Below are 18,902 nucleotides of genomic sequence, written 5' to 3' on the forward strand. Positions count from 1 at the left end.
TCCAATGTGAGATGTGAGTAGGGCAAGCAAAATGGAACTTTTAAGGTTCTTAACACTGTTCACTGAATGACAAAACCAGCTTTTCTCATAACCCTAATATTCCATAATAGATCCCTGGCCTGCTGCTCTCATTCTGACCCATGGACTACACTACCAGACAACCACTTCCAAAAATAACTTTCAATGGGTCTCTTTTAAGACCTCATGAAGGTTACTTATCATCACATTTGTCCCCAGTTCTCCACAACCAGATGCCAGCTGTACCCTTCTAACTTCACAAGTCATTAGGTCCTTTTAGGACACATCCTAGGTACCTGAACCTCTTGGTGTGCTTCAATACAACCACAGTGAGGAATCCCATCTACCTCTGTGCATGCTTTCCCCTGTTCTCTGGTCAACCCGGCTTCCCTTGCTGCAGAACCATCCATTTAGACAAAAGTCACTGACCAAGCCCAGTGACATGTCACACATCACACTAGGCCCTGAGATCCAGTGACAAAACACCAAAATCACTCAGAGTAAATGTTATATAACATGTACTTTTACTAACATTTTTAAACCTATGGAATTAGCTAATTCAATTAAAATTATTTAAGATTTTAAAAATTAAGGTGCAGAAAATAATCTAATAGCCACGCACATATCAACCACCCCCCTCATTTAACAAATGTTACTATTGTGTCATATTTGCTTTAGATGTCAATTTTAAATAACATGTTACAGACTTGGCTAAAGCCTAATTACTGATAGCTTCCTCTTCCCTTTCTTCCTAGAGGTACCACTATCTTAAATTGGTGTCATTCCAAAATATTTTTTATACTTTTACTACACATGCATATATCTGTGAACACTATCAAACACTGTTTAAAAATTACGCAGGGCTGCTACATATATTTTTAAAGTATTCATAATTATATCCTCCTATATTTATTCTTTTGCAATTTGTGGTTTTCACTCAGAAGTCTGTTTTGCAGGGCCCCTGGGTGGCTCACTCAGTTAAGCACCTGCCTTCAGCACAGGTCATGATCTCAGGGTCCTGGGATCGAGCCCTGTGTTGGGCTCCCTGCTTAGTGGGAAGCCACTCCCGTTGCCCCTCTCTCTGCTCATGCTCTCTCACTCTCAGATAAGTAAAGAAAATCTTTTAAAAAGGTCTGTTTTGCAAAGATGTTCATGTTCATACATGTAATCTAATTACTTCATTTTAACTGTTCTTGAGTCCACTTACCCAGTTTATTTCCCATTTTCATCCTGATGGATACTTTCTTTCTCATATTTTACTTTTGCAAATAATATTATAATGAACATCCTTGTGTCTGTTATCCTGTACACACCTAATCAGACTTTCTCCAAGAATAGCATGTTCTTGAAGTTTTAAATTGTCTTCTTCTGCCAATTGATTCTCACTCATTGTTGAGTTTTTTTTTACTCAAGTTTTATAATATCTGATTGTGAGCTCATCCTTAGTGATGCCAGTTTCCCAGATGGGGATCCTGAACAACATGAAGAATTACATTGGAGCTCCAAACCCACATGTGGTTTGGAGTTTACCCATGGGTGCAGCCAACTGAGGGTCAGAGCTTAATATACTAATCTTAAGTTCACATGTGCATGGGTATTAAATCTAAGACTAGTGCTTTCAAGGGGGGAGGAGTTGATCGTCCCTAGGTCTCCTCCAGAGTTAGCTCAAATGCTTCTGGCTCTGCCTTTGAGTTTCTTTCCTATTTCTAGTACCTGGAGATTTTCCTATTAGACTTATTTTATCAATATATCAAGTATTTCTAGGGGTTTATCAAGAGAATTTCTATGTTAGTTTAATTAGCCAAATTGCCAGAATAAAAGTCCTAACTGAATTCGTTAAGTGTTGAATTAAATTTTCTGTTAGTGTAAAATTATATATTTTTAAATCTGTTGGTCTATGTCTTTGGAACTATACAATATCATAGTATTGAGTTTTCTTTTTGGTGCTAAAGATAGAGATAGTTTTTTAAAAAATATATTGAATAAAAATACTGAATAGAATTAAAATTGATTTTAACAATTTTAACTTCCTTGATAAATTATTTCATTAAGTACAAAGCCAGAGTTAGAAATATTTGATGTACATTTTTACTCTTTGCTTACAATTTCCCTTCCTATTAAAAAAAAAAAAAACCTGCTTGGATAACTAAAAAATGATCACATAGCTTGATATTTGTGTTTTAGAAGTTTTATTAATCTTATTTGAATACTTTATGTCTTAATAACACATCAATATGCACAACTCTTCAGGGTCTGGGATGAAAACATTCACAAGAACACAACTTATTAGCCTAATATTTTTAAATCCATAGCAATAATTAGCCAGGAAGGAGGAACTACAGACAGCACTCTATTCACTAAGAAGACTTTCTTGGCTAAGAGTAATAGGCAATACTGACAAGCAGAACAATAATAATGTTAGAAATGACTTAAGAGACAAGTTACTGTTGGCACATACTTACACAGTAGTAAAGAAACCAAACTTAAAAATGCAAGCAATAGAAGATATTTTATGGTTGGCTTTACTAGAATATGTAATTAACAAGAAAGAAATCCACAAATAGGATCAGCAGTGATTTCACCATTTGGTAACATGGCAGTAATTTTTTATAATAATAATGTTTTTAAATAACTTAAGAGGCTATTTTAACACAAAACAATAATTCTGATTAAATATAGTTTTTTCAGTAATATATTGGTTTTGAATTTAGTATGTGAATACACTGAATTATTTCATATAGTAATTACTTTGTATAGCATTTTTACAGAGTTCTAGAAAAACTCAAGGTCAACTGAAGACATTTTTAAAAGCTGCTTAAATGTTATTAGTAATTAATGATTTGAAAAACATCAAAACATAGTAGTAAATGATGTGAAAAATATCATTTACTATGTCTACATATGAGAAATAAAATTTCTAAAGGTAGCATACAGAAACTTCCCAATGCCATAAAAAATACTTCAAGCACAGGATGAATGATAATCAATATTGCAAGAGGTTTCTCAAATTTGAATAAATTGACATTTTTGGTGTCAAATTCAGAAAGGCAAGTTAACAGTTGACAACACCAACAGAATCATTTGCTGCACCCAGGAAAACTTAATAAGGCATGTAACATGAAAGCATGTAAAAAGATAGAGCCATCAGCTCTGTACCTGGTGCTGGCGATACTCGGTGATTCTGCTCCAAGCCTACATCTTTCTAGCTGACTGGCTACGATCTGCCTTTCCACTTCCAGTTCTCGGGTGAGTCGCTGAAACTGAAGCTCCTGTGATTCAAGGAAATAAAAGGCATATAAGGTGCCAAGACAGATATATACATGAATGTATGTCATAGGAAACAGGAACATACCCATTACACAGCACTATATATGGTGTGGCTTTGTGAAATTAAAAAGTTTTCGGTGGAATTATTGACCTACATAACCTACTGATTCATACGTACCTTTTTCAAACTTAAAGGCACTAGCATATTAGCCTTTGCTTGATATGGGAAAAATAGATATTTGCTTTGTTTGTTCTTCTGAGGTTTGCAAATAGTACTTCTGCTACAGTGCTGTATTAAATATAAGGTCTGCAGAATCCTTGATGTGTCTACATCAGGTGCCCACCAACCAACGTAAGCTCTTCAGCCTCAAGAGCTAATTTTTATGTTCTTCCGACTATACTGAAAAAATGTAAATTCCCATGATGAGATCACTTTATCATATTTCACACAGAGCCTTTTAATCATTAAGAAAAAAAAAATCATTCCTACCCTACAGAAAAAGTCTTGCTATATTTATCTGCAATATAAACAAAAAAATTTTCTATTGTTAGGAAATAACATGTTCATTGTTCATGTGTCATTGTGAAGGGGAGAAAAAAATGAAGTCTGAGCCATAATATAGAATTTAAAATTGTATTTAAAAGCTGTGAGGTCTAAAGAAATTATCTTATTCATTCTATGCTGCATTATGAAGGCAAGGAAATTCTATCATAGAAGATGCTTTAACTTTATTTGTACTTATCTCATTGTTATCTCAACAAGATTTTAACTTTATTTGTACTTATCTAATTGTTATCTCAACAAGATTTTAATTTTAATTTTAGCATAGGAAGTATGCTATGCTATAAAACATCTATAGATCAAATGAAGTATACTGCAAAGGCTTTAAGCCACAAGTAACACCTCAATAATACCTCAAGCTCCCCTGTACCATATCATCTCCTTACAAATCTACTCAAAGTAAATGATGAACTCTAAGTAGTTTAATTGGAAAATGACTGCTAAGTCAAAAATACCACGCATATGAACCCTAAACCTAGAAACTAGTCAGAAATAAAACTATCTTAAATATTATTTATGACAATATGTGCTATTTGTTTGCCAAAATTGAAAACAATTTAAGTGTATTAGCTCCCTGTGGAGTCAGGCAAACATGCTATTTATTACTTGACAATACTGGCTCTGTAAATTCTACAAACTATTCTTAGAATAATTTTTAAGATACAGTCCCTGAACTCCTTAATGCTTTCTGATACTGAGAATACTTTTCTAATGAGCCCAGGTGGTGTGCGTATATAGGGCATGGCCTGAATGAATAATAGTTGGCTCAGTAATGCTGTACAATATGATCAAAGTGGGACGCTGCCTGCCCCTGCTTAACATTTCCTAGACCTCTGTTCTTGATAAATGCTTACCAACGGGAGAAAAAAAATGTTTACCAACGAAAGACTTGATAGATATTAACTGTGCAACATTCAGTATTAGGCTAAGATAATTGATTTTAAGAGCAAATAGTATTATGCTTTTCTCACATTTGGTCTTTCTTTGCCCTTAAACAGCATCATATTTCTTGTGACACACTTCCATTCTTTCAATAATTTTACTCAATTGTTTGTTATACACTCAATCCCGGAAGACTGGTTGCTTGTATCATGCTGGGCCAGAAAGGGACCATCTGTGAATTCAAATATATTCTCAGAGCCATCACATTACCTTTGTGTTCTGAGTTCAGTGGCTACTAGGGATGGAGGGCTGCTGTGTTTTCTTCATTTTGGGATGGCCAAAAGTTACCAGGGTAGGATTAAAGTATATTTCAAATTAGAACATAAAAAAAATTTTCATTCATACAAAAAATTCCATTTCAGTGGATTTTTATTATGTGCTGGCTGCCTATGACCTTTTAAGCATCCTTTCAAGGAAGTAATCGGGAAATTTCCCCCTTGAAGGCAGAAACTGGAACTTATTGTCCCATAATTCCTTTCCTCAGAAGCAGGGATATGGTGACTTTGGCTCTGCCAAGAAGATGTCAGACTGCGACTGAGATGCTGAAGCTAAGACTCTGACATCAGAAAACAGGAAGCTTATTTTCTCTCTTTCACCTTCTTGCTGCAATCCCTCCAACAGACGTCAAGATCAAGTTCCTAATACAGATATGGCCTCCACACAAACTGCTAAGTTGATGCTTGGTAGCAGTATAGGTGGTTTCTTTTTCTAACCAATTTTGTGGCACTGTTTCTGGAATTTAAATCTCAAGGTTTGTTCTCCAGCTCTTGCAACAAAATGTGGGAATTCACAAATACTTGCTTAATAAATGCTTTTTTTTCTGCCTAATTAGTCATGTCAGTCTCTGTTTCTTGCAACTAGAAATCTTGACTGAAGCAACTACAGAAACCATTTACAGTAGCTGAGTTGATAGGAGAACCTATGTACCCATGATGTAACGACATTTTTCATTTAAAAGTTGAGTGATTCTAGGGTGCCTGGGTGGCTCAGTCGGTGAAGCATCTGCCTTCAACTCAGGTCATGATCCCAGGATCCTGGGACAGAGCCTGGTCCTGGCATGGAGCTCTGTATAAGGCTCACTGCTCAGTGGAGAGCCTGCTTTTCCTTCTGCCCCTCCTCTCCCGCTGCCTCTGCTTTCTCTCTCTCTCTCAAATAAATAAATAAATAAATAAAACCAAAAAAAAAAAAGTTGGGTGATTACTTCAACATTCATACATTTCATACTCATTCATACTCATTTTACTGAGTAAAGTTCACATTATATCACTACTGGCCATGGACTTAGAATATTGGACATCACCAGCTACTTTTATCAGAATCATTCTGCCCATTATTTGTTCACACTTTTCATAAGCAGGATGTCACTAAAGTCCTGAAACCAGAACATCAGGAAGATATAAAGCACGAAATTTGTAAAGGTTACCTAATACCTGTGAATATTTACAAGTAGAACATATGTGTGCTTTGTTGCAAAATTATTAATATTACACCTATAGAATATAAATTGAACAGCCGTATGGGACTAGCACCAAGATGGGGGAGCAGGATATAAATATTTGACAACTCTGTCTCTTCCAGCTTCTTAGACTGCCTGATGAAGACAGTATTTATTACACAGTCATATAAAAACACACCTCATCATTTCTAAAATAACACTCATTAAGATGACCACACAGATACCACCTATAACTTTAAACTTCATATTTTATCATCTGAACTTACATTGTGAAGGCTAATCCTGAAATCAGTATCTAAAACTGGGCATCTGAATTATAAGGGGACCCAGTATTTGTTCTCCTTTGAGTCAACGAGGAAAATAATATTAAAAGCATTTGCCAATGATTTAGCATATGACAACTTCCTCTTAAATTCTGGCACACAAGACCATAAACAAACTTAGAAAGGAAGTCAAGGCTACTAATATGCTATAAAATGAAGTCTGTTCGCATGTGTTTGAAAGCTTTTCTTTATGTTTACCTCATCTCTCAGTAAATACATTGATAAATATTCTCTGACAGCGAGCCAAGGGAATAGAAGAAAACAAAGCTTAATTTTCATGCTTTGTATGGTGGACCGAGCTGGACAGGGAGCCTGAGGCAGGACTTGCTGCCTCTGCTATCAGTCACTTCAGGGGTGACTCAGCTGCAGAAAACTGCCTGGTTCAAGGACAAGCCCTCTGGGCAGGTTGCAGCCAGACACTGATGGAGGTGGGTGTACAAAGGCGGAGCCCAGATTTGCTCCCCTGCTTCCCAACCCTTCCCCCCGGCTGGGGGCTGGGCCAGTCTGCAGAGTATTTTATTTGAACTCCACCCAATCCTGCTTTTCCTTCCCTTCTCCTCCACAGGTGTCAATTTGCAATTAATACTCTGCACCCCAAACTCCATCTCAATAAGAACTCAACCTATGATAGTATTGTTTTTTGGTCTCCTTTTCTGTAAAGAAAGAAATTTTCTCTCACTCTTAATTTTTAAATTCTGTGAGATACTGGATAATGACTGCCACAGTTATTTTCCCAAGCAGTTGTACCAATTTATATTCCAGCTAGCAGTATATGAGAGAGTTCCAGTTTCTCCACATTTCTCATGGACATCAATTTGCATTTGGGGGCTTAAATCCCCAGTTCTCTTTTTGGTAATCTGATAAATATGGGAACCTACCTTGCATTTGTTTTAATTTGTATTTCCCTGATAGCCAACATCTTTTTGTATGTTTGTTGGCTATTCGGATTTTTGAAAATCTTAAGTATCATAAATTCTCAGGGGAAGGATGTTTCCCTACTTCCAGCACCCAGGCTTGTCGTCTTCTGTGGGATAGGTTTCTTATTACCCTTCTACTAATGTAGTTTGGCCAAGTTTTAGCGTTGGGCAAGGGATTTCCCATTAGAATCCCCACTTTGGACAGCCCTCAAATAGCACGTAGCATGTAGCTATCAAATGGCATGCTCAAGCTCACCTAGATTGGACAGGTACCTTCAAGGTAAAAGGTTTACTCACTGCTTACTCACTTCCCACTTTCATTTCAGTTTTGATCTCTGTGAATTCTTTATTTTCTTTCCAGCTTAGCCCTGCTTTTAAAAAAATGCAAACATTTTACTCAGCATATTTATTTCCTTCAGGGAAAGGACGAGAGTTTAAACAAATTTTTCATATTCTCTCTTAATTTCTCAGAGCTATATTCAGGGGAAATTTCTCAGTATTACCTTCAATTCATTGTTTCTCTGTGTGCCCTATTAAGGGTTTTTCTCATTGATTTTACTTGTTTTCTAATGATAATATTTTCCATTTCTGAGACTTCTAGTTGGTTCTTTAACATATCCATCTGTTTCTGATGCTCACTGGAAGTGAAATCTCTACCTTTTTCCCTTCTTATCAATCTCTGTTTCTTCCCCTTTGACCTATACTATCTTTTGCCAACTATTTTTCTTTAAATTGACTTATTTTGAAAACACAATATTTCAGTTATTAATGCTTTTTATAATTTCTTTTCTAAGGCTTTTTATAATTTTCTTAATATAAATTAAAATACATAATAATTTTTAAAGAGGTTCATCGGCGTACTAAAGATCATTTCACATCAGAATATGTACAACACGGGGGTAACATGCCATGCCCATAAATCTCAGCAGGAAAGTCCTGAATACTGGTTATACTGAAAGAAGAAAATGGACATGGTTATTAGTGGTGCAATCAGTGGCTAAGCAAGAAAGCATTTTTATTTCAATCAATTTTGTTTAAAAATCTTCCAAAAAATTTTTTACTTTTCTGCCTTAGTATGCTGAAAGAAAGAGTTTTGTATCACTAAGAGACTATCACCAAATAATATGTTAGATTTTTAAAGTACATATAGGTTTGTGCTGGATAGGTCCTGCTCTCGCTCTCAGGACATACTATAGCTTTTTTTCCCTCTTTCTCATGTTCAAAATATGAGCAAATTATGGTCATAATCATACCTTCAAGAGTCTTGAGCCAAGCCTAGGGAACTATTTTAAAAATTATTATTTAAGAGCAAATAAGAAAGCCTCAAAAACATCCTGAATGCTGTTCTTTAATCTAGGCTGGTACTAAAAGCAAAGGAGCCACATTTTTAAAGGGTCCTTGAACTTCTCAGCCTCAAAATTACCAAGTCAGTAATGTACAGGAGATTAACTGTCATGAGTTTCTAATTTTTTTTTAAAGATTTTATTCATTTATTCATGAGAAACACACAGAAAGAGGCAGAGGTATAGGCAGAAGGAGAAGCAGGCTCCATGCAGGGAGTCCAATGTGGGACTTGATCCCAGGCGTCTGGGATCACGCTCTGAGCTGAAGGCAGACACTCAACCACTGAGCTACCCAGGCGTCCCACGTCCTGACTTCCTATAACAGTTTAATAACTGACAAATCATTATAAGGTCTACTTGGCAGTCCCTAAATCGTACATAATTATAGAAATGCTAGGCATAACATATCCATCTCCTTTGCACTGGCTAGCTCCCTTTGCTAAAAGGAAACTCAAAATTAAAAAGAATTAAATAATACTGCCTTTCCTAAACTGTGTTCTGAGAACATTAGTGTCTCATAAAATTTGCCCTGAAAGGAAGAGATTCCAGGTCAACAAGGTTTGGGAAATGCTGCCCAGAAGTTTCTAAATCTTAGGTATTCATGGCAACACTAGCATATTCAAAATTCTGAGAAGTCTATCCATAGGAAATCAGCTTACCTTTGTATAACCTAGCAATTCTTTGATTTACTGAAACTAAGCACACTTTTTCTTTTCCAAGGAATAACTATTAAAATCTCAAGAAAAAAAAAATACTGTCCTGCAGAACATGACTTAGGCAATACTGAAAAATAAAGCTCATTTATTATAATTAGAGATGGCTGAAGTAATGTATTTTATACACTGGAAAACAAAATTTTAATTACTTGTGTCCAGACAATATTTACAAAAGGCAGGGCACCACAAAGGGTTAACCTTCAAATGGAAACTGCTGACCTCATCCCACTCTGAAGATATGAAGGGTACACCTGTTTAGGATACCTCTGCTAGACTAGTTGCCTGACACTAGCCCATTGCTTATATTTAGATCTTGCTTAAGATAAAAGAAAAATACAAGATAAAATTGCCAGTCTAATTTTTCATTATACTAGTTAACATTCCAATAAGGATGAGCAACATTAAGATATTTATTGTTTTATCTTCCCACCAAAACACACAGGATTATACCAGGTTCTAGCCTTGATATCTTTCTTATTCTTCAATTTTAATGAAGCAGAGAGAAAACAGCAAAGTTTACCAGATGCTCTAAATTTTTATCCCAAAGCTTAGGTCTCATATTTGGAATGCTGTCACCAAAGCTCCTTTATTAGAAGTCAAAATAAAGGAAGATAGGTTTACATTAAAACCTACAAGGAAAGCTTTTTGCCTCAAACCAGACGCAGATGAGAACTCAAGGTAAAAGTCCAAGCATTTTCAATAGCACAACTAATGGCTTTGAAACAACTGTCTCCTTAATGGTAACTCATTGCCATTGCCCCTTCAGTGTCTCACTTGGCAATCTGACCATCACACTGGTCCATACATACTGCTGATACACAAATTCACTATCTTTAATCAGATTCAGTGTTTGGCTAAGTGACTATACCTAAAGATGTGTCCTCCACTTGGCCTCTTGTGTTTTTCCTCTACTGCAGTGGTTCTCAAAGTGTGTGCTCTGAACGAGCAGCATTAGCACCCATACTACCTGGAAACTTTGGATCAGAAGGGGTGGGGCCCAGCCATCTGTACTTGAACAATTCCTCCAGGAGATTCTCATGCATGCAGATTTTCAAGGACCAGTGTCCTAATGGAGCCACCCTTCCCCTCTTACCCAGGCTCAAATCATAAGTGTTTGCACCATTTCCTTCCTTTCTCTTACTCCCTATACTTCTCATGATAAATGCTTTCCAAAATCCTGTCACTCCGCTTCTCTGACATAGGTTGGGTCCATTCTCTTCCGATTCCTGCCATTCCCCACTAATTTGGGCTCACATTAACTTTGGACTCCAGCAGTAACCCCTCTCTCAGTCTTCCTCCAACCATGGTGGTCAAAGGCCTTGTCTTTTAACATTTTTCCTGCTATATCTGTTGAAAGCACAATTCTAATCATCAATAATCTTAATCTTCTACTGAGAGCTATCTGGGCTCCAGGCTCTCTGCCAAGTGCTTTAAATGCACTATTTGGTTAACTCCCCCATTCAGCCAGCAAAGTAGTCAGGGTTGCCCTCATCCCATAGAGGGCTGACTTGCCTTAGGTCATTCAAAACCAGAATATGAAATCAAATCAACCTGATTCCTAATTTCATAGTGTTAACCATTGTGCACCATGACCTGCCTGCCCCACCCATAACATAACTTATGAAGTCAACGGAGTTGTATCTTAAGACCAAGGGTAGTGTGCCCTCCTTCTCCCCTCCAGCCAAATACTTTTTTTTTGTTTCCTATCACTCTCCTTCATGTAACTAGACTGAACTATTAATGATTTTCCTATACATACTGCTCAAAGCTTTTTCTCATGTTTCATAACCCTGAAATGTTACCCTCCCCTAAATGCCTAGAGCCCTTTATCTAGCCCTTGGACAAGTGCTTGGCCCATTACATGTGCTCAATACTAAGCTTGATTCTTCTTAAAGAATTGGAATCTATTTCATTCATCTCAGTATCCTTCTAGCTCTCTGCAAAAGCAAAACAAGAAAACCCTGCTAATTCATGCAGGTTGGATTTCATACAGTACATTTTATTTGTATGTTATAATTTATTGTATAAACCTTTAAACTAATTAATTCCTGAGTATTTGTATCAGAAACAGACTTGATATATTATGGCTGATCCTTTTTTATGCTCTTAAAGCATTTTGAATACAATAATGATCATGTCCTTAAAATATAGGTCATCAAAAAAAAATATAGGTCATCAGTGGTACAGAATATGTTCTACTTTTATTTAAAGTTTAGGGATATTTGAGGGCAGAGTTGGGACTAGAACCTCGGTTTCCCATAATTTTGTTGACTACTCTTTTAACAAATTAGTTCTAGCAGGAATTTCCTCTTTTCATGGTGACATGGGCAAATTAAGGTTTTTTTTTTTTAAGGTTTTATTTATTTATTCATGAGAAACACACAGGGAGGCAGAGACACAGGCAGAGGGAGAAGCAGGGAGCTCCTGCAGGGATCCTGACGTGGGACTCGATCCTGGGACTCCAAGATCAGGCCCCGGGTTGAAGGTGGCGCTTAACTGTTGAGCCACCCAGGGATACCCCAAGGTTTTGTTTTTAAAAATAAATGATGTGTACATAATTTCAGCGGCACTGTGGTTTACTACCATTAATATGACTTATGCCACTGCTTACACCCCACCCCCCTGCCACCTCATTCTTACACCTTTGTCCACCAGCTGAATTCTCTGATCTCTTGAGCTTCCTACCTTGGCTCTGAGGAAATGAGGAGTTTCTCACTAGTGCTTAAAATTATGTATACTTGGAGAAGTCCTAGTAGTAAAATATTGAGAAAGGGAGGCAACATGGAAAATTGATACCCGGAGCCAGTGTCAACTGCAGGTGACAATAACTGTTGCTGTCATTTTTCCAACCAGGTAGTTATTTGGTAGAATCGAAATGTCAAAAGCACAAGGAAATTTTTCTTTAAAATATAATACCTTGAAAATTCTGTTAGCCAATACTTTAAAATTCATTAAGAAATTATGAAAGATAATAATGACTTAACATTAACAATTTATCTGGTTTTCTAGTATATAAATATTTCAAAATTAGTAAGACCAATGATGCATATCACGTAATGTGAGTTGCTCATTTGAGAGTTAATTGACTGCACAGAAGATGATAATAATGGAAATAAATCATTATTTCCTGAAATGGAAAACTGAGAAAAATAAATGACCAATCTTCCACTTCCTCCACGTGGACTAGTTATAGCAAGCATAGTAAAAACCATAAAAACGGTAAAAGGAACAAAAACGAGGCTAAATTTAATCTTCCTTTCTTTGGTAGGTCTAATAAATAGCACTAGGGAATAAGGCTAATTTAAAGAATGATTAATTTAAGATTTGGTTAGTAACTTAATGAAATGTAATGGGAAAAGGAAACAACAAGCAGTGTAGGTAGATCTTTTCTTATGATGATACTTTTTTTCATTACTAAGCTTAGTTTATAGCTGTTCTTTCTGTTTTGCAAATATTTTATGGCTAAAGTGTGTGAGTAATTAGTAGAACTAAAATGTATATTTAATGGTTGGGCCCTAACCAATAAATGGTTCCCTGTGAAGGCTTGTTACCTGGCTCAAGAGGTGTAAGAGGTGATCAACTTTTTCTGCTTTCTAAACTTTTTAGTTTTACATTTTATTCATATGGCTCCGCTAACATGATCTTTCCTTCTGAAACCTCCCTAACTTGTCCTGGGATTCTTGAGAAATGAGGTTAAGAAAATCACTGTATTACTGATAACTATAGGATACATCTAACCTGCAAAGAGCATGAAAGCCTTAGGAAAGAGCTAGGGCATGTCTGGCCACAGGCTGAGGCCAACATGAGTCTGCATCCAGACTCATGCCTGCTGCTGTCTCCAGGTCTACAATGTGCCTCCTCGTCTTCCTATCTCAACATCTCTCTTTCTCTGCCTCTCCTGCTTCCTCCTCAAACATCCTGTTCCTTCCATTTATAAACACAATTTTCACTTACTTTTTGTTACCTTTAATAGCTGTATTTCCCCCACTTACCTAAAAAAAAGTTACATGCTGTTGCTTTTTAATTGTGTTAAGTCTCTGTGGCTCTCATTAGGAAAAAATAAACAAGAAATGTTTTTAGGAAAAAAGTGCCAGATTTGAATATGTTATTTTTATTGTTCAGATTAATATATTTATCTGAAAGAATAATTAAATTACCATATTTAGAATTCTTTTTCTTAAAAAAAGAATTTTTTCTTTGTATATAATAACATATACTTGTGAAGAAATGTATCTGTTTATGTTTAGAAAAGGTACAACTTGATATAAGTATCTTACTTCCTTATTTATTAAATCATAACATATTATATGCTATGTATCACTGAAGAATGCCAACTGTGGGTCAGGCACTCTACATGTCTTCTCTAATCCTTATAAAAGTATAGGCCACTATTGAGTTGAGCAACCTTATGTTGGGAGAGGCAAAATAAAGGACTTGCTCAAGGTGATATAATTAATAAGTGAAGAACAAGAATGGAATGTTAAATTCTTGCTCCTTCCATTATAGGAAACTGAAAAAATTGAGGTTGTTTCCTTTTCTGTTCCTGTAGTTGTATTTAGAACTGTAATAGGTTTTCCTGTTTCAAAACTTTCTTCCCAAATCAAATAAAGCCCTGGAATGTAATCAGAATTAAAGAGCCAGATGCTAGTATATGTGGGAACTTCCTAATTATGACAAAGGTAGAATTTCATTCAATGAGAAAAGAACTGCTGGTATAATTAGAGAAAACAAAGCTAGATTACTATCTTGGAATCACATGTGCCTGCAACACACGCACATATACAAGTCCTATAATCAATAAGAAAAACTCCCAATTATGTAAAGATGAACTAGGAAAATATGTTTATAACCTTAGGATGATAGAGCCCTCCATAAGACAAGCAACCCTGAAATCATAAGGGATAAAATAGGCATATTTAACTACATAAAAATAAAACTTCATATGCCAGAATATCATGCAAAGTCAACATGACCAGAAAAGAGAGAAATAATATTTGTAACACATAACAGACATTTAAAATTTCATATAAACAAATTTTACAAAATATACAATAAAATAGGCAAAGGGTATCAAACAAGCAGGCAGGGATGCCTGGGTGGCTCAGTGGTTGAGAGTCTGCCTTTGGTTCAAGGTGTAATCTCGGAGTCCCAGGATCGAGTCTCACACTGGGCTCCCTGCATGGATCCTGCTTCTCCCTCTGCCTCTCTGTGTATCTCTCATGAATAAATAAAATCTAAAAAACAAAACAAAACAAACAAAAAAAAACAAAAAAAAAACCAAAAAAAGCAAAACCCAAAACAAAACAAATGGCCTAAGATGAAACGTAAATGCTAATTAAAATATTAGACAAAGTTGCTCATTTCATTCATAAGGAGAAAATCAAAAAACAATGAGATGTCATTTTCATCATATTAGCAAATACTTAAAGAAAAAGATTTATTTCTTCTGAGAGATCGAATGCATGCACATGTGAGTGCAAGTGAGGTGAGGGGCAGAGGGAGAGAATCTTCAAGGAGACTCTATGTTGAGTGCAGAGCCCTACAGGGGGCTTGATCCCACCGCCCATGAGATCATGGTCCCAGGCAAAACCAAGAGTCAGAGGCCAACCCACTGAACCACCGAGGTGCCCCCATGTAAGCAAACATTTTAAAAAGTGGTAACATCCAGGGCTGGGGAAGAGCCATGTTAGTGTGATTTGCTACAACCCTTTTGGAAAACAACCAGATAACATCTACTAAAATTAAAAATACATATTCCCCATGACTTTGCAATTCAACTCCTGGATATCTACCCTACAGAAATAAAAGCAACCATATATATGAAATATTAAGTGCAGCACTGTAAGAAACAATTTGAACGTCCATCTACATGGCAATACTTTAACAAACTACGGAATCTCCACACTACATATAATGACTAATCTGTAGTTATTAAAAAGAATAAGCTGAACCTTTATCTGCTCCCTCAGAAAAACCACTACACATGATTAAGAGAAAAAGCCAATTGGGGAACTGAGTAAAACACACTAAAATAATAAAATAAAAGATACTCCATGAGTTTGAGCAGGAAGAAAAGTGTGATCGAAATGCAGCAGGTCAGTAAAATTTGTAACTTTAGGAGGGGATGATTGAGAAAGGGACTGAGAGATTATTTACGTTTTTATTTTATCTCTCTACATTATTTCATTTTTACAACTAGCATAGGACTTCTTTAATTAAAATCTAATTCAGAAAATTAAGAAAGAAAAGAGCGCTAAAGAAATAAAGTATTGTTGGGGGCCTGGGTGCCTGGTTGAGTGTCCTGCTCTTGATTTCAGTTCATTTCATGATCTCAGGTTTGTGGGATGGAGTCCTGTGTCAGGCTTCATGCTCAGCATGGAGTGTGCTTAAGAGTCTCTTTCCATGGGATCCCTGGGTGGTGCAGTGGTTTAGCGCCTGCCTTTGGCCCAGGGCGCAATCCTGGAGACCCGGGATCGAATCCCATGTCGGGCTCCCGGTGCATGGAGCCTGCTTCTCCCTCTGCCTGTGTCTCTGCCTCTCTCTCTCTCTCTCTCTCTCTCTGTGTGACTATCATAAAAAAAAAAAAAAAAAAAAAGAGTCTCTTTCCCTCTCCCTCTGCCCCACCCTCTGCTCACTCACTGTTTGTAAAATAAATCAGAAAAGGAAAAGAAAAAGAAAAAGAAAGGGAGAGAGGGAAAAATGGAGTATTGTTTGAATACTATCAGGGCAGATCCTGTTTAACTATGTTCTGAAAATGGTGTTCTGAGTGAAAGGAGAACAGTTATATTTACTTTTTTGAAGCTATCAAGGTACTCTAAGGGGTTCAATAATATTCTGATGACCTGTAAGTGCCCATTTTAGTCCCATTTTAACAATGAGTAACAGGACTTGGCAGATTTCACAGTGCACAGCACTGGTAAGGGTGTGGAGAAAAGGTGCTGTGAGAATGTGAATTGGTGCAAACTCTGAGAGGATAATTTAAGAATATCTAAAAAAACTTAAAAATGCCACAACCTATTGGTCCACCAGCTCAAAGGCTGAAATTCTGGATATACTTGGAAAAGTACACAGACCAACCAATCAAATAAAACTGGAAACAATCTAACACCTATCAATGAGGAATTGATTAAATATATTACATACATCTATATTAACAGAACTGCATGCAATTGCTAGAAAGGACTGAAGTAAATCCAGTAAATCCACATGCATTAATGTGGAATAATCTCCAAGAAAGATTATTCAGGAAAGTAGAGCCACACACTTGTTTTTAAAAAGACAAATTTTTTTTTTTTGCTAGAGTATGCAGAAAAATTTTTTCTTGACATATGCTCAAGAAACTTAATTTCGAGGAAAGTATTAATGGTTGTGAAAGGGAAACCTACATTTATAGGATGGCTTACTTTTAATTTTATACTTTTTTTGAATATTTAATTTCTTTGGATATTTAATTTCTTAGCTTGGGCATTCATTTGTAATTATTTGTATAAATAAAATAGAATAAGAGTTGTCTATTCATGTAAAACCACACCAAGATGCTAATTTTCACAATTAGTTAAATGTTCCAATTTTCACCTATTAAAGAAGGCAATGTTTAAGAATTAGTTTTCATGAAGGGCATGAAATACATGACAACAATAATAATTATCTTATTTGAAAATATATGCTGTATAATGAATTGACTGATCTAACGGATTCCACGGAATATATTTCTCTTGAAAACTCCACAGGACTCTTCAATAAAGAACTGGTACCTTTGGAAAGGTGCTTTTCTCAGCTTGTACTATGGTTTTGTGGTTTTTTTGTTTTTTCTTTTTTTGTACTATGGTTTTAATTAATTTTCTTCCATAAACTGCTAATAAGGAAGAAAAGAGCAATTTATTCTCAGTGTAGCCATAAAATCAAATTTACATGATTTTTCTTATCAATCCTCTATGTCAACATAATTTTTGGAATAAAACATGAAAGAGGATGCTACACTTTACACTTTAAATAACTTTAGGGCCAAATCATTTAAGGTATTATATACTAAATGGTAAATTTTTCATTTACTAAATAGTAAATTTTTCATTTACTAAATAGTAAAATTTTACTAAGAATTTTAGTAGTTTGAAAGAGTAATCATTTTATTGTATTATGTAATCGATAGGTATTCTAAATGGCTTTTTAAAGTAGCTGATTATATAGTATTTTTATTATAATATTATAGTATATAGATAGTATAAAAATTTATCATTTTAACAATTTTTAAGTGTGCAGTTCAGTGGCATTAAGTATATTCACACTGTTGTGCAACTATCACCTCCACCCACACCCAGAACTTTTCTGTCTTCCCAAACTGAAATCTTGTAACTATTAAATAATAATTTCTAATTCTTCCCTCTAACCAGCCCCTGATAACTTTTTCATTTTCTGTCTCTATGAATTGGACTACTCTAGGTATCTTACTTGGGTGGAATCATACTTGTTCTTTGTGACTGGCTTATATCATTTAATACAATGTTTTAAAGTTTCATCTATGTTACAGCATTCATCAGAATTTCTTTTCTACTTAGGGCTAAATAATGTTCTATTGTAGGTTTATACCACCTTTTGTTTATATTGATGGATACTTGGGCTGCTACTATATATTTTTAAAAACCCCGAATTCTACATCAAATTTAAGTCAAATTTCACAAAAAAAATCTTGAAGTTCACATTTGTATTTTTTTCTACTAGTTTCTTCTGTCAAGATCCTATTAACTTTCACAAAATTCAGTAGTGAAAGGCTTTATCTACAAGGATAAAACTAGTATTACAGCTTTTCCTTCTGTAATTTAAAAGACTGACTTGGTTAAACATTCATTCATTTAAACTTTGAGTGCCTACTACGTGACAGGCACTATGGTGGGAAGAAAGGAAGAGAGAGCCAGGAGGAAGAGGGGGAAGGAGAGAAACAGAGAGAGTATGAATGCATGAGTTTCACAATAGGCCCTAGGAGGTCTGTGGGAGCCAAAGGAGCAGAATGGACAAAATCTGACATGAAGTTTCTTTTTATGACAATGAGAAATCGGATTATAACATTCAAGCTGAAATATCAAAATAAACCCCTACTTCAGGATGCCAAATAAAATTAAGTACCTAGAAAGCTAGTGAACATGGAAAGCTGTGTGGTGCTGATGAGACCATGTGACTTGGCATCCATTTCCTGGTTGCCTGGTACAAGAAGGCAAACACCATCTGCCTCACTAGCTGTTGGGACCATCAAAAGATCTAAGGTGCATGAAAGCTTTAAGGAATTTTCATGTTCCACAAAAAACTTTTACTAATCACAGATTTTGGTACTAATATCCTAGAGCAGGAGTTTCTATAAAGGGGT

General features: G+C 35.8%; 1 protein-coding gene and 1 long non-coding RNA gene across 17 annotated transcripts in view; one reads left to right on the plus strand and one right to left on the minus strand.

Annotated features, from left to right (window-relative positions):
* The window catches only part of LOC144304580 (uncharacterized), a 46,305-nt gene extending 40,709 nt beyond the window's left edge, over positions 1-5,596 (plus strand). Inside the window, exon 5 of the long non-coding RNA XR_013371516.1 lies at positions 5,274-5,596. This is a non-coding gene — a long non-coding RNA (uncharacterized LOC144304580). The remainder of the gene's footprint in view (positions 1-5,273) is intronic.
* PKP4 (plakophilin 4) overlaps positions 1-18,902 on the minus strand; it is a 233,909-nt gene that overhangs the window by 102,093 nt on the left and 112,914 nt on the right. For all 16 annotated transcript variants that reach the window (XR_013371512.1, XM_077883080.1, XM_077883078.1 and 13 more), the window contains one exon: positions 3,175-3,287. Coding sequence is in view for 13 of the 16 variants with exons in the window: in XM_077883080.1 (XP_077739206.1) it covers positions 3,175-3,287 (113 nt within the window). In the remaining 3 variants the exon portion in view is untranslated. The remainder of the gene's footprint in view (positions 1-3,174; positions 3,288-18,902) is intronic.

Source organism: Canis aureus, chromosome 34, assembly GCF_053574225.1.
Source record: "Canis aureus isolate CA01 chromosome 34, VMU_Caureus_v.1.0, whole genome shotgun sequence".
NCBI classification, from domain to species: domain Eukaryota; kingdom Metazoa; phylum Chordata; class Mammalia; order Carnivora; family Canidae; genus Canis; species Canis aureus.